This window comes from Equus caballus, chromosome 26, assembly GCF_041296265.1.
Source record: "Equus caballus isolate H_3958 breed thoroughbred chromosome 26, TB-T2T, whole genome shotgun sequence".
Classification (NCBI taxonomy): domain Eukaryota; kingdom Metazoa; phylum Chordata; class Mammalia; order Perissodactyla; family Equidae; genus Equus; species Equus caballus.
In genome coordinates this window covers 35124837-35139353 of record NC_091709.1, presented here as the reverse complement: position 1 = coordinate 35139353, position 14517 = coordinate 35124837, and the positions used below count along the sequence as shown (strand labels likewise).

The following is a 14517-nucleotide window of genomic DNA, read 5'->3' as shown; positions in this document are numbered from 1 at the left end:
TGCTTGTCCCCAAGCTTCTAATTGAAAACTCTTGTGTTGCAAATGAATGCTAATGAGCTGCAGGCTGTGGTGTCAGGCGTTCCTGGCGCCCTGGCAGCTGTGATGTTGTTTTCCATTTAGCAAATGTATTAGAATCATTTTCAGAACATTTCCATTCTGAAAGCCCTTTTTGCTTTTTCATCCCAATTCGGATGCTCTCGGAAATGTCGGCTTTGGTCACCAAGCATTAGCGGACCATGTGAAAATAGAAACTGTTAAAAAAAACACAAAAAACAGTTTTGTTTTTCAGTGCCTGCTCCCCCGACTCAGCGAGGGGTGTCTTCAAAGTTGCGGGAGGAGCCGGGCGGGTGTAAGATGCCCGTGCGGTGCCTGCCGCTGGCCAATCAGCTGATCCCGTTCGCAGAGCCAGCCGCTCACATCCCGGGGAGGCATTTTCTGCTTTGGCTTTTGCTTCTTTTGGCTCCCCCTTTCTGGAACTTTTGTTGCTTAGCCAGGTGAAATCAAAGCATGAATTCCTGTCCCCCGTGCAGCCTTTGACACTTTCCCAGAGGGCCCGGATGGGAAGTGGGTGCTGCTTCCCGGCTTGCACGGTCGCTGTCCTGTCTGTCTTGCGGTGCAGCCGTGGGTTTTCACGGGAGAGCCGGCGCGAGCTCTCTCAGAGGATGCTCTCTTGGGAGCTGAAAGCTGTTTGGTGCTCTCGGAATATTTTCGAAAACTTCCGCTTCTGTGCCGAGCACGTCAGGTGGTAGAATTACCATGAGGATATATATTCCCGATGATGTCTGCTCTGTGGAAAATAAAGCGCAAGGCCAGGATTGAAAACAATGACAAGTCCGGTGATTCTATGTATCGGACGCTTCATCTGGTGAGCACGTTTGAATTCTAGCAAGCCTTGTTTATGTTACAATTTTCCAGCTGAATTGTTTCCCAACCCAAAGGTTGTTGATTACGCTCCTCCCATTTTCCCCACATTGTATCCTTTTTCCCTCTAAAGCCTCTTGTTGATAAGGAGTATATATTTTAACATGGGGGCGGGGCGTCTTTAGTTGGTGTGAAGTCTTTCTGCCCTTGTATCTATTTTTTCATTCTTAAATGGCAAGAAGATGTATTATGTATTTTTTAGACTGTGTCATTTAAATTGTTCCTCCTTTCTTTTGGTTGTTGAGATTTGGAGCATGTCTGCGTTGGATGTATGGCAAAGCTCCTCCTGCTCGCCCCCGATCGGGTAGTCTGACTGTCCAGCCGGCATTTCTGGAAGGAGAATGTTCAACTTGCCCCCTGTAAAGTCTCATGTGCTTTCGGCTTTCTTTCTGCTGACTTGAGATAGAGATGGATGTCGAAGTGTTGGCTCAGGGGATGTGTTCGCGGGTTAAGGTCCGCTGGTCTCTATTGGACATGTCAGTTCCTGCAGTAAATGTTGACTCCCTAATAAGAAAATTTAGTGGGTTGATGGTAAGGAGTAATTTAACAAAATCAACTTAAACTTTTTAATAATTTAATATTAACATCAGAGTCTACTGACTATTGGATTTTGTGTCATTGAATGAAACTTGAACTTTGACAGTGAGTATGTCTCATTTACTCAGATGTGTTTCTTGGATGTTTCTTCTTCAATGATTATTCTTCAGGAGACCGAGAAGGTGGTAGAGAGCTATAGGGGTTACCATTGTATATAATGGTCTTTGAAATGATGGAGTACATTGCCTTGGTGTTTGTCCCCAAAAAAACTTGAATAAAGGTTATGAGATTTTTAGGCCGCTGCGGCCCCTTTAAATCTGTAGGATGTGTTAAATCGGTCAGACTCAAAGGGACAGTTTTAGGACTCGGAACTCATCTAGAGATAGAAGGTGCCTTTAGTGGTTGCATAACAGGAAGAGCTTAAACAGTTGGGTAGCTTGAGTCGATAGTGTGTACTTAAAAGTCTGCCCCGTCTCTTTTTTGTACTTTGTTTTCATCTTCCCCAGGAAGAAAGCGATATTATAAATGCTGAGCTTGATGCTGGCCTCAGCAAAGTGGCCTGTTTCCTCCTGCAGTTGCCCTATTCGTGTCTGTGTGTTGGTTGGATAATTCTTCGTCCCGACAGGGGAACAGTTCTGCTCCCCTTTCTCAGTTTTAAGCTGGCAGCTCTGAAATGCCTGGAAGTGCTTGTCTCTGCAGTCCTCAGGTTGGGGAGGGGTCCAGGCTTCTCCCATTGGAGAAGGCTTAGCTGTCTTCTCCCTCTGGGTGATCCTTCGCTGCTTGTCTCAGTTCTAGAAAACTTGGCTTTCAGGAGCGAGCTGAGAACCTCTGATGGCAGCTGCTTCTCTGGGCACTTCTGGCCTCAGTGCTTGGTGTATGAATGACGGGATGCCACGTAACACTCAGTGGTGGAGTGGGGAAAGCACCGCACTGCATTCCTCTTACATCCTATGACATGCTGAGCTACGTAGAGATGGTCCCCATGGGTTTCGATGTAAAGAAGTGGGGCCATAGTAAGGGGGCAGGGCAGGGGACTTGAAAGCAGGGTCTCAACATGTAAACTCTTTAGATTAGAGGCGTTCTAAGAAGACCTGCATTTCATACCTCCTTCTAAGGATACTTTTTGGGTAATATTTTAGTAAAGCAAAGTTCTCGAACTTGATGACAGCCTTTTCAGTTAATCGTTTCCTAGCAAAAATTCCATTAAGAACCTTGTAAATAACACCACTTGACAATATAGGTATTATAACTTGTAATTCTGTTTTATTCTTCTTTATTTAAATAACGTGGAATTGACAGTAAACAGATTACATCCGTTTCGACTCGGTTCCTTGTGGTAAACCTGAGAGTTTACAGCTTGACTCAGAGAACGGGGCTGCCAGCGGAGAAGCAGCTCTGCCCCCTCCTCAATTTCAGACACCACCTGGCTAAATCTGTACTAGCCTTAGGAATGTGTCTGCTGAGGAGGGGATGCCTAAGGCTGTGAACTCTCAGAAGAGAACTCAAGGGAAGTTTTAGGTGTCCCCTGGGACGCGGAAGGTATTTCCTGATATAACGGAGGGCTTGGCTCAGGGCGGAGAAAAGTGAGTAACCTGTTTGGGTAGGAGAAGTTGGGTCGGAGGTGGCTGGGTGTAGAGCATTAAAAGCCCACATCCCACTAACGTAAGCTTTCCTTATGGGCCTGCTTAAAACGAAGGATGCCAGACCTTAGAGATGGTGAACTTTACACAGGCAAAGTCAGGACTCCTACTCACACTCATAAAAATGGAAATCTCAAAGTATTTATGGTGAGACAGAGGGAATGAAACCCCAAAAACACCATCCCATACTTTCCATTATTATACCCAAATAGAGTGAGAATGGCAAGTCAAAGTGGTGTGACTTGGAAGCACAAAGTGAAGTATCTTTTGGAATTTCCTGCCTTTGATGTGTGTCAGAGCCCCAAGGTGGTAGCCTTTGCCTTTTCTTAAAGTGTGGGACGTCCTTGGTATAATATATGAGGATGCTGGATTTCACTTGGCAGCTTATCTAAATGATAAAGCTGTAGAAAGATGTGCTGTGTCTCTGATGGGCATTCAATGATAGACTTATCATGAGTTGTAGCTTTCATATTAATTTGCATATAAAGGACAGGTGGCTGTTGTTATCGTTGGGACATTTAGAAAATCACTGTGTAAGCAAAGGTACCAGTTATACATTTGTTGTGTCGGGTTCCTGTGCCGAGTGCCAAGTCAAAGCAGCAAAGGAGAGTTTAGGATAAGCTGGAGGGCAGGGCACTTAGTTGTCAGCCATTCCCATCTGTCCATGGGATTTTCATTTTGCTGAGGTTTTTCTCCCCCCATCATGTCTATGTTATAATGCAGTTACCTATTACAGTTAGCATTGGGTCATCTAACAGATGCGTGGACATTTTTGTTAAAATGGATCTACTTGCTCCTTTTTAATTTTCAAGACAAAGCTATAATTTACCTGTATATTTAAGGATGACGTTGAGTTCACAAAACCCTGAAATGGAAACAAGCTTTGATTAAAAACAAATTATCTTTTTTTTTTCCTAACTGTCTAAAACACAGTTCCATAGAGAACTTGAATAGTGCCACTGACAGGTGACTAATACTTTCTGGCGAGTATGACCAGTGTTAATGCTGGTAATAAATAAGCTGGGGTAATTGTAAGATAATTGGAATAGTAATTAGGGATTTGCTCCTGGCTCTCCTCTTCCCTGTCCTGACTTTGCTGCTAAGGCATCCTTGTTAGGTTCTCACTTCCCACTCCCTTGTGCTGTCTTTATTCCAGGCTTCCTTCTCCTTGGGATGTTCTAATGAGGCAAGGCCTGTTAATGTTAGCTGCCCTCCTCTGTGTTGAAAAATTGCCCCCATGGAATACACTTTAGCTTCTCTGTCCTCCAAAATGTCAGCCTTGACTTTCAGCCCTGTGCACCATCTGTTTTGGGGAAGATATTCTCATCTTCCTCCTGGGTAGGTGGGTGAGAGAAGAAGTGATTCTTTATTTACACAGGTCTTTATTGGAAATACTTTATGCCTAGGGATGAATTAGACGATAGTAGCAGAGAAGAGAAGTATGAGAAGGCAGCCATGACCTTCAAGGAGATACCCATCAAGCATTTGTCAGTGAGCCAGCCCTGATGGCCTAATGGTTAAAGTTGGGCACATTCCACTTCAGTGGCCTAGGTTCAGTTCCCCAGCCTCAGAACCACACCACTTGTCTGTCAGTAGCCGTGCTGTGGTGGTGTCTCACATAGAAGAACTGGAAGGACCTACAACGATACACAACTGTGTGGTGGGGCTTTAGGAGGGTGGAAAGGAAGAAAAAGGAGAAAGATTGGCAATGATTAGCTTAGGGTGAATCTTCCCCTGCAAAAAACAAACAAAAAACTCATTTGTAGAGCAGTGCATTTGAACACGTATTAATAAGCTAGATTTTGTGCTACAAAAGAGCCTCTGGAGTAATTCCCCAGAGAGCTTTAAAAAATAGTGACACTTGCATGTCCCATCGCGGAGATTCTGATTGACTTGATATGGAGGGTGCACTGGGCGTTGGGAGGTTTCCAGGCTCCCCAGGTGATTCCAGTATGCACCCAAGCTGGAGAACTGCTGGTCCCACAGGGTTCTCAGCAGCCTCCCTACATCCCTAGACTGATGCTTTGGAGGACTGTTTTGCATACCTTGAAAAGTTGGCATTTTAGAATCATGGAATCCTGAACTTCCACCAGAATCATCCCGGACATAGATTAGGTGGAGACTGGGCTTTCCCACTGAGGCCGTGCTCAGGGCCCAACACCCTTTATTCCTAGAGGGGAGTGGTATCTTTCTGCCTTTGGTGAAGCTGGAGAGGTAGAAACTTTTTTTAAGTATACGGGTATCTTTCATTATCTGGAAAATTGCCTCAGTGTCCGTTTTTAAGAGAGCCAGGAAGAATCTTAGCTTATAAAACCATCTTCCAACATTGCAAAGTAAGTATGTACAGCACACTTAACTGGGAGTCTGATAATGAATGACCCTTGTATTTTGTGTAAAATGCACTTAAGTTCTCTGTGTCTCTGTCTCTTCTCTTTGGGAAGCTTCTTGCAGTGGTTAAGAACACAGGTTTTGAACCACACTGCCTGGTTCAAATCCTACCTCGGTCATTTTTGAGCTGAGTAATCTTGGATGAGTTACTTAACCTCTCTGGGCCTCCATTGTCTCATCTGTTACGTGGGAATGCTGATAGCCCTTACATGCCATGTAGGAGGATTAAATGGCATCGGACCAGTGCCTGGTGTGCGGTGAGCGCCCAGTCTGTGTCAGCAGTTGTTCCTATGGTGGTTGTGAGCATTCAGTGAGCTCTCATAGGTGTGGAACAATTTGGGGAAATGAGAGATGTAATTCGTGTGTGTCGGGTCACTAACCAGGAAGAACACCGTAGGAGGGTCAGCTGTCAGACAAGTCACTCTGCTGAGGGATAACTGCGTTTGCCTTGCCTTTTAAACTGTGCTCTGAAGAGTACGGAACAGGTGGCCGCATTTTGCCGCAGTCTGCATGAGATGAACCCCTCTGACCCGAGCTCATCTCCCCAGGACTCGGCCGGGCCTCAGCTGGCCACCATGAGACAGCTCACGGACGCCGACAAGCTGCGCAAGGTCATCTGTGAGCTGCTGGAGACGGAGCGCACCTACGTGAAGGTGGGTGCTGTTCCCCTGCCTCCCTCCTCCCGAAGCAGGGAACGTGGTGTGGTGATACTGTTTTTGACTAACCACAGAGCCAGATCACGGTACTGAAGAGTAGCTTGGTCCCTCCTGTGAAACTTGGCCTTTGTTCTGAATGTCGAGGTCTCCTTTTGTGCTTTAAGGAAGCACGTCAATTCCTAGAGCAATTCATCGACGTATGTAACTGACCGACTCACTGAGAAAGGAGATGATGGTAAAGTAGTAAGTGGTCCTCTGACCTTTCTAAATATGTTGTTGAGCTGATACTAAAGCTCAATTTGATTTTGGAAAAATTTAAGGCTATTTATCTTAAAAATCTAATTTGAGGGGCCAGCCTGGTGGAGTAGTGATTAAGTTCACACACTCCGCTTTGGTGGCCCAGGGTTGCCAGTTTGGATCCTGGGCATGGATCTGTACCCTGCTCATCAAGCCATGTTGTAGAAGGCGTCCCACATATAAAGTAGAGGAAGATGGGCATGGATGTTAGCTCAGGGCCAGTCTTCCTCAGCAAAAAAGAGGAGGATTGGTGGCGGATGTTAGCTCAGGTCTAATCTTCCTCAAAAAAAAAAAGCACCAAAATCTAATTTTAGTCTAGGCAGAAAGAAAGGGTCTGTTTTCCTTGTATTATCACTTGTTCTGACGTTTAGTTCTATTCCTATAACTATGTAATTTATTCCTATATATTTTATAATATGTATAACTATTGTTTAAAAAGGATTAAAGAAGACAGTGTAGGTGATACAAACAAACTTTATTTAGCACTTCATGAAGTGGACAGTCTCCTTGGAGGGCCGCAAAGTGGGGTGGAAGACGAGAAGCTCCTTTTATAGGATACAGAATAAAGAACAAGGAAGAGACAAACGGACACTGTCTGATTGGCTGGGGCCACACACTTAGTCTTGTTTGGAGAGAGAAAGCCCAGAGTTGGCTTGGCGTTTGGGGATTGGCTGACCGGATAGACTGCGTTTCTGGTCAAGTGGAGCATTTATAGGGATGTGAAAATTGTCTGTTTCCGTTTGCTTATGTGACACCCCGGTCAGGAGCGGCTTCATCTTGGGCCTGCAAAGTTATTTCAACACTGTATAATTTATAATATACTCCTTAACTACATAATTCCTGTAACTATAACAATTGTATAATTAGATATTCCTATAACCATATAATTTAGTAGTATATAGTTATATGTTACAACAGTATGATCTGTTTTTAGTGATCTATTTTAGTCATTAAATCAGGGGCCAGCAAATTATGGCCCTGGGGCCAAATCTAAGCCCTTTGCCTGTTTTTACAAATAAAGTTTTATTGGAACACAGCCACGTGCATTAATTTATGTATCATCTATGCCACTTTCCTGTTATAGCAGTAGAGTGAAGTAGTTGTGACAGAGACCATATGGCCTGCAGAGCCTGAACTATTTACAGAAAAGCTTGGCTCGTTCTTTTTTTAATGAACCTTAATGAGCTTGAAGACTGTAGTGTTAGCCTTTGGGGCATAATCTGGTTTTTCTCCCTTAGATTCTTTATAGACTTTTAAATGTGCTAATGAGGTATCCTTTCAACCCTTAGGACTTAAACTGTCTCATGGAGAGATACCTAAAACCTCTTCAGAAGGAAACTTTTCTCACCCAAGATGAGGTATGGTGGAAATTGTCTTAACTTTGTGAGGGTCACACTGCAGTTTGACTTGTGATAAGGAAGGAGTGGGGAGCATGCGCAACACTGAAAGCATTTTGAATTCATTTAATTGTAATAAATAGGTCAAATCCTTGACTGCTAAGCTCTTTGCTTGTACTTGGAGAGGAAGAAGCTGCCCCCAGCCTCTGGTGTTGGGATCATTATCTTAATTGATGAGTCTTGATAGAAAAACGTCAGATGCCAATATGTTTCTAAATGCTAATGAAGGACGAGGTGGATTAAATTTTCTCATTTTCCAGCTTGATGTGCTCTTCGGAAATTTAACCGAAATGGTAGAGTTTCAAGTAGAATTCCTTAAGACTCTAGAAGATGGAGTGAGACTGGTACCGGATTTGGAAAAGCTTGAGAAAGTCGATCAATTTAAGGTAAGTCTCAGCCTCAGTTGGTATAAAGTTGAGTCCTAATGTCGCTGGTGGGTTATCCTGTAGGGTGAAGTTGAATCTCCTGGTTACCATCACAGGAGGCAATATGCTGTCTTGGGTAAGTTCTTGGCTCGTGATGTTGAGTCTTCATCGGACTGCCAGTGAGGGTCAAGTCCTCAGGGGATTCTGGGAGCACTGTGTCTTGCTTGTCTGGCTAAGGTAAAACCAGTGCCGTCAACTTCATTAAACTGGTGCATCTGCTGGCTTCTACTCTGGAAGATGGAGGAACGTTCACCTTCCATTCTGTTTAGGTGGGGGCCTTCAATACTTGCTACTAGCAAATTAGACTAGCACCCTTGGTTTCCCAGTAAACAGATTAATTTATCCTGTTCTAGGAAACTTTGCTTAACGGAAATACTTATCATTATCCAGGAGAAACAATCTTCCAGCACACAGTGTCCTTGTAGCCTTAATGAGGATTTATGAGGAGTACCTTAGTGAGGATGCTTACGGCTTATTTCCTCCTCCTCGTTGGCTTTCCTTTATTGCAGAGATTTCCTGTGCTGCACTTGCAATCGACAAAGCTCGTTGATTCGTGCACACTGGTGTTGGCTTACATGTCACCCTCATGTACTTTTAAAAAACAGATTAGTTGAAGTATAATTGACATACAATACACTGCATATATTTAAAGCGTACAATTTGGTGAATTTTGACATATGTCTACAACTGTGAAACCATCACCACAATCAGGATAATGAGCATAATCATCGCCCCCAAACGTTTTCCCTGCTCTTTTGTGATTCCTTTCTCCTGCTCTTCCCACCTCTGAGCCACAGGCAGCTATGCTCTGCTTTCTGTTACCATAGCTAGTTTGCATTCCAAGATTTTATATAAATGGAATCATGCAGCATATACTCTTTTTAATGTGACATCCTTTCCTCGGCATAATTATACTGAGTTCCATCTGTGGTGCTGCATATGTCAATCTATCAATAGTCTATGCTTTTTTATTGCCAAGCAGTATTCCATCGTATGGATGCACTACACTCTGTTATCTGTTCACCTTTCTTGGGCATTTGGATCGTTTCCAGTTTTTGGCAATTACGAATGAAACTGCTATGAACATTGTGTGTAAGTTTTAGTGTGGATCTTTGCTTTCATTTTTCTTGGGTAAATAGATACCTGTGAGTGGAATGGTTAGACCATATGGTAGGTGTACTTTTAACTTTTTAAGAAACTGCCAAACTGTCTTCCAAAGGCGTTGTACCAATGCACCAGTGTCCACCCCCACCAACAGTTCCTCTTCTGTCTAATGAGGTCATGGTCACTCTTTTTAATTCTAGCCATTCTAACGGGGATGTGGTGGTGCCTCATTGTGGCTTTAATTTTAATGTCCCTAATGACATGACAATGGGCGTCTTTTTATGTGCTCATTTGCTTTCAATATATCCTCTTGGGTGAAGTATCTTTTCAGATCATTTGTCCATTTATTGTATTGGGTTGTTTGTTTTCCTATTATTGAGTTTGATTGTTCTTTGTATATTTTGAATGTAAGTCCTCTCCCAGATGTATGGTTTGTAAATACTTTCTCCTCTTCTGAGGCCTGACTTTTCATAGTGTCTCTCAAAGAGCAGAAGTAGTCTTAAATTTTGATGAAGTCTAGTTTCTCAAATTTTTCTTTTTTGGGGTCATACTTTTGGTGTCATATCTATGAAATCTTTGCCTAAGTGAGGGTCATAAAAATTTTCTTCAGAAGTTTTGTAGTTTTGAGCTTTATATTTAGGTCTCTGTTCTGTTTTGAATTATATTTGTTACGGTATGATGTATGAATCAAGGTCACTTTTTCTCTTTTTTTGAGGAAGATTGGCCCTGAGCTAACATCCATGCCCATCTTCCTCTACTTTGTATGTGGGACACCTGCCATAGCATTCCTTGATAAGCAATACATAGGTCCACACCTGGGATCTGAACCGGCAAACCGTGGTTTGCCAAAGCAGAGTGTGGGAACTTGACTGCTACGCCACCAGCTGTTAACAGGGTCAATTTTGTTTTGCATATGAACATCTAGTTTTTCCAGCACTATTTGTTGGAATGATTTTTCTATCCTTTTCCACTAAGTTACTTTTGCATTTGTGTTGAACTTAAGTTGTCCATATGTGTGTGGGCCCCCTTACGCTCTGACTGTCTTCTAACACATGCAGGAATCTGGCTGTGTAATGTCAGCACACAATTATAGGAACTAAGGGGAAGACTAGCCTGTCTATCTTGATATGTTTTTTGTGTCAAGTCTTTACAGAGCCTGTCTTCAACAGGGGCTATTTAGAATATGCACACATTCACACACTTAAGTATATGAATATATATTTATATATAGTTACATATTTTCTTTGGATATAATTTCAGACAAGTTGTAAGAATAGTACAAAGAATTCCTGGATACGCTTCGCCCAGATTCCCCAAATGTTAACATTTAACCACATTTTCTTTATCCTTTCTCTCCCTTCCTGTCTCCTCTGTGTATATTTGTGTGTGTATGAGATATAGAATATAATTTTTTTTCCTGAGCCATTTAAGAGTAAGTTGCAGGCATAATACCCTTTAACCTTAAATACTGCGTATAGTTCATTTTCTTGTGTTCAAAAATTGCTTTAAGCGAGTTCAATGTCTCCCCTCTTCAGGGTGGTCATGCCATCCGTTGAAATACAGTTTGGTTCATCAATTTCTGTTTGCAATGATATATATTTTCTAAATTAATAAATTAATTAGTAGCACAGTAGAATGCTTGATAAGGGCCAGGAGTTTGTCACTTAATCAAAAAAGTTGACTGATGAGGAGCCTAATAAAATGGATACAGACATCCCTTAAAAAACGTGGTTTTAATCTGAAATAGCTAACGTTCAGTCTTTTGCTGTGGGGCCAGTTCATTGAGTTTGGGTCCAGGTAATCACTTAAGGAGAGTTGGGTGGACAGAACTGTGAGACGAACATGACTGTGACTGTGTTATGGGCAGAGTTCTTCTAGGGAGGGTTGGTGCACTGGTTCTAAAGCAAGTTCACTCCACATGGTCATTGTTCTAAATTCTGTTTAAGTGGGACCCTCTTCCCTGACGTTCGCTCCTTTGGTTTATTGTATAATCTGGCAATTTCCATTCCATCTGTAAAGCAGGGCTACTGATGCACCGTGAATATTCACGGCCTGGGGGTTTCTCTCCAGCACCTCTGAGTTAGCTTCTCCAGTCAGTGCTCTCTCCCAAACCTGTTGCTATTGCTTTCCACCATTGCTGCTTTGTTTAAATCCTGGTTGTATATTTGCCCAAAATATAAAAACTTGTTAAAATGTTCAAATCATGTTGCATAGAACACTAGTCCTAAAGCAGTCTTAGAAAAAAACAGTTTTGGTCCGGCCCGGTGGCACAGCGGTTAAGTGCGCACCTTCCGCTTCGGGGGCCAGGGTTCGCTGGTTTGCATCCCGGGTGAGGACATGGCACTGCTTGGCAAGCCATGCTGTGGTAGGTATACCACATATAAAGTAGAGGAAGATGGGCACGGATGTTAGCTCAGGGCCAGCCTTCCTCAGCAAAAAGAGGAGGATTGGCAGCAGATGTTAGCTCAGGTCTAATCTTCCTCAAAAAAAAAAAAGAAAGAAAAAAATAGTTCTGAGGTCGAATAAGTTTGAATAAAATTTCTGCATGGAAATTTGCCATGTCCCTCAGCCTCTGAGCGGCTCTGTGACGTCCTGAGGAAGAGAAACGCAGGGCAAATGCAGCCTTTGAGTATGAACCCCTCACATTTGTGCACACTCTGTGCCCTAAGATTGCTTTTTAAGACCAGAAGAGTAAATGACGACCTTAACGTTCTATCTGTGGTTGCTGTGTGGTAAGTACTTAGTAAATAGTAAGTTAATCAAATGAGTGACTTGATATATGGCTCAAGGGAGGGGTTACATTTAGAACGTGTTCTTCGTAACTTTGTTTAGTTATTGACTGTGGCTCAAAGGGTAACTCTCACTGGTATCCTCTCAGTCACGGGGGTGAGGTGGGGCAGGGGGCCCTCGAAAAGTAAAAGAAGAAAGTAGAACATGGAGAAAAAGAATTTAGGCCTCTCATCGCCAATTATCTGTGGTCCACAACCTTTTTTGTTGTTTTTAGTAGACAGTCCATCAGAATTCTCTGCGTTCTTCATTAGATAAGATGCACTTTGGGGAACCCAATTTATCACTTAAATCTAGAACCTTATTTTTTTTTGCTTGGAACTTAACTTTTCAATTCTAAGCCCAAATAAGCAATACCTCTGTCTGAGCAAGACTGGGTCAATGTGAACATGTACAAGATATTTTTCTGAGGCCTGATCATTCATATTTATAATTTATATTTATATAAAATATGTTGGATAAAAAGTATTCCTCCTCAGGCATATTAAATTCCTAATAGGGGAGGTCTCCACCCAGTTTTGATCCTTTTGGGGCAGAGGGTATGGGCTGGTGAGGTGAAACCTATTTCCCATAGTTGAGCGTGTTTCTTCCTAATAAGTGTGTTTCTTATGTTCTTATCTACTCCCTGCGAGACGAGAGCGTGGCGTTGGAGAGGGTGGGGTTAGTGATCAGGGAAATATGTTTTCTACTGTTTGGGTGTATGCATTTCCTGGCCTTTTTGTTTGGTTTGTCCCTTCTTTCTCTGAATAGAAGCCAAGAGAACTCAGATTTCTGCCTTTCCCCAAATGCCGTATATATTTTCTCCTTAATATTCAAACATCCAGATAGGTCATTTGAAGACATAAGCCTGGAAAACCAGTGACATCTCCACTGTAATTACTCAGAAGGCAAAATCCAGCATCTGTTTCGCAGATTGATAAGCCTGAGTACTTTCTGATAGGCAGTTTCAGGCCATCAGTGAGCAGAGAAAGGCTGTGTGACAGGCGTGAAGGATGCTGATTTGGGGGGAGAGTCAGGCAGATGCCAGCTCCCCGCTACATCCTGCTGGTATTTCCAGACAAGGAGGAACGTGAACTAACTGCACTTTTTCTCATTAAATCTAGAAAGTGCTGTTCTCTCTGGGGGGATCCTTTCTGTATTATGCTGACCGCTTCAAGCTCTACAGTGCCTTCTGTGCCAGCCATACAAAGGTCCCCAAGGTCCTGGTGAAAGGTAAGGCCTGCAAGGACTGGGTGGCGGGTGGGCATGTCAACTATCAATCCACATTTGTGTGACCCGCTGTGCTTGGGGGACTTTTGGATAGAAATCTAAATCATTGATGTGCCAGATAGAACTTCCACCAAGCCACAGATAAGGGCCCTGAGAAATAAAATGCACTAATATCTTGAATTAACAGTTTTGTCAGTTTTCTTGTAAATGAAAGTTTTGACTCAGCTATTTGGGGCCAGAATTGATGGGTCATCTTGCAATGATGCAAAAATATAGGGGGTTTCGAAATTGCCTGCTTTATTCCTATTTTTCATTAATTTCTTTATAACCTACCACGCTTCCTCTCCCTTCTTGTGGAAGGTCATCTTTCCCTCACCTATTTTTGTTCGTAGGGGTGTGATAATAGCCACCACCATCGCTACTCAAGTTTCGATTGTTCACGAAAATCGCTCAAGTTGCAATTATATTTTGCACAGAACAGAGCAGAATTTTCATGTGGGCAAACTCCTTTTCCTAAGTGTTCTGGGAAGATGCTGGAGCATTCTCAGAGTCTCTAGAAACTTGTTTTGCTTCCATAGTTCGGCATGTGGTTGTTGGTGATAGGTAAAAGGATTAAAAAAACATTTTCTTGGTAAACAGTAGAACCAACAGAAAGTTCGATTTTAAAGAATCTCGGGAAATCAGGCTGCTCCTGCTTACCACTTCACTGTGGCTGCTGTATGAACAGCTGCTAATCAAAACCCTGAATATGTAAGTAATTAATGCATGTTACGCTTCACTGCCCAAGAGAAGGAGCTTGACTTAATTTGAAACCTATTATAGGAAATATTAGTACAATGCAGGTCTCTGGGTAGCAAAAGAGCCTGGCCCAGATAATGACATACTTAATGGTAGAGATAGTCTATGCCACAGACTTGTAGTTCAGCACAAATTTAAAGGAAACCTGGGAATTTCCTTGTCATGCTTTCTGACCTAGACAGTGTTTTCACACACGCCATATTGGTCCTGTAGTTCTGTGTGTGTCTTTTTACACTTTAACTGAACACTAATTGTTATGAGATTGTTAATGTAATGATTTTAGAGCACTTTGCTCTGCAGTAAATTGATATACCCATTGCAGTGCATAGAGCAATTTGCATGAGTTTTTTTTTTTCTC

The 14517-nt window shown here is 42.7% G+C and overlaps 1 protein-coding gene across 16 annotated transcripts in view; it reads left to right on the top strand.

Annotated features, from left to right (window-relative positions):
* The window catches only part of TIAM1 (TIAM Rac1 associated GEF 1), a 351800-nt gene that overhangs the window by 313776 nt on the left and 23507 nt on the right, over window positions 1-14517 (top strand). For 9 of the 16 annotated variants that reach the window (XM_023630000.2, XM_023629999.2, XM_023629998.2 and 6 more), the window contains 4 exons: window positions 5960-6139; window positions 7729-7797; window positions 8097-8222; window positions 13256-13364. In XM_023630000.2, the coding sequence (XP_023485768.2) occupies window positions 5960-6139; window positions 7729-7797; window positions 8097-8222; window positions 13256-13364 (484 nt within the window). Of the gene's footprint in view, window positions 1-107; window positions 866-5959; window positions 6140-7728; window positions 7798-8096; window positions 8223-13255; window positions 13365-14517 lie in introns of those variants that run through there. The other 7 variants (XM_070252087.1, XM_070252085.1, XM_070252084.1 and 4 more) reach the window with 3 other exon arrangements.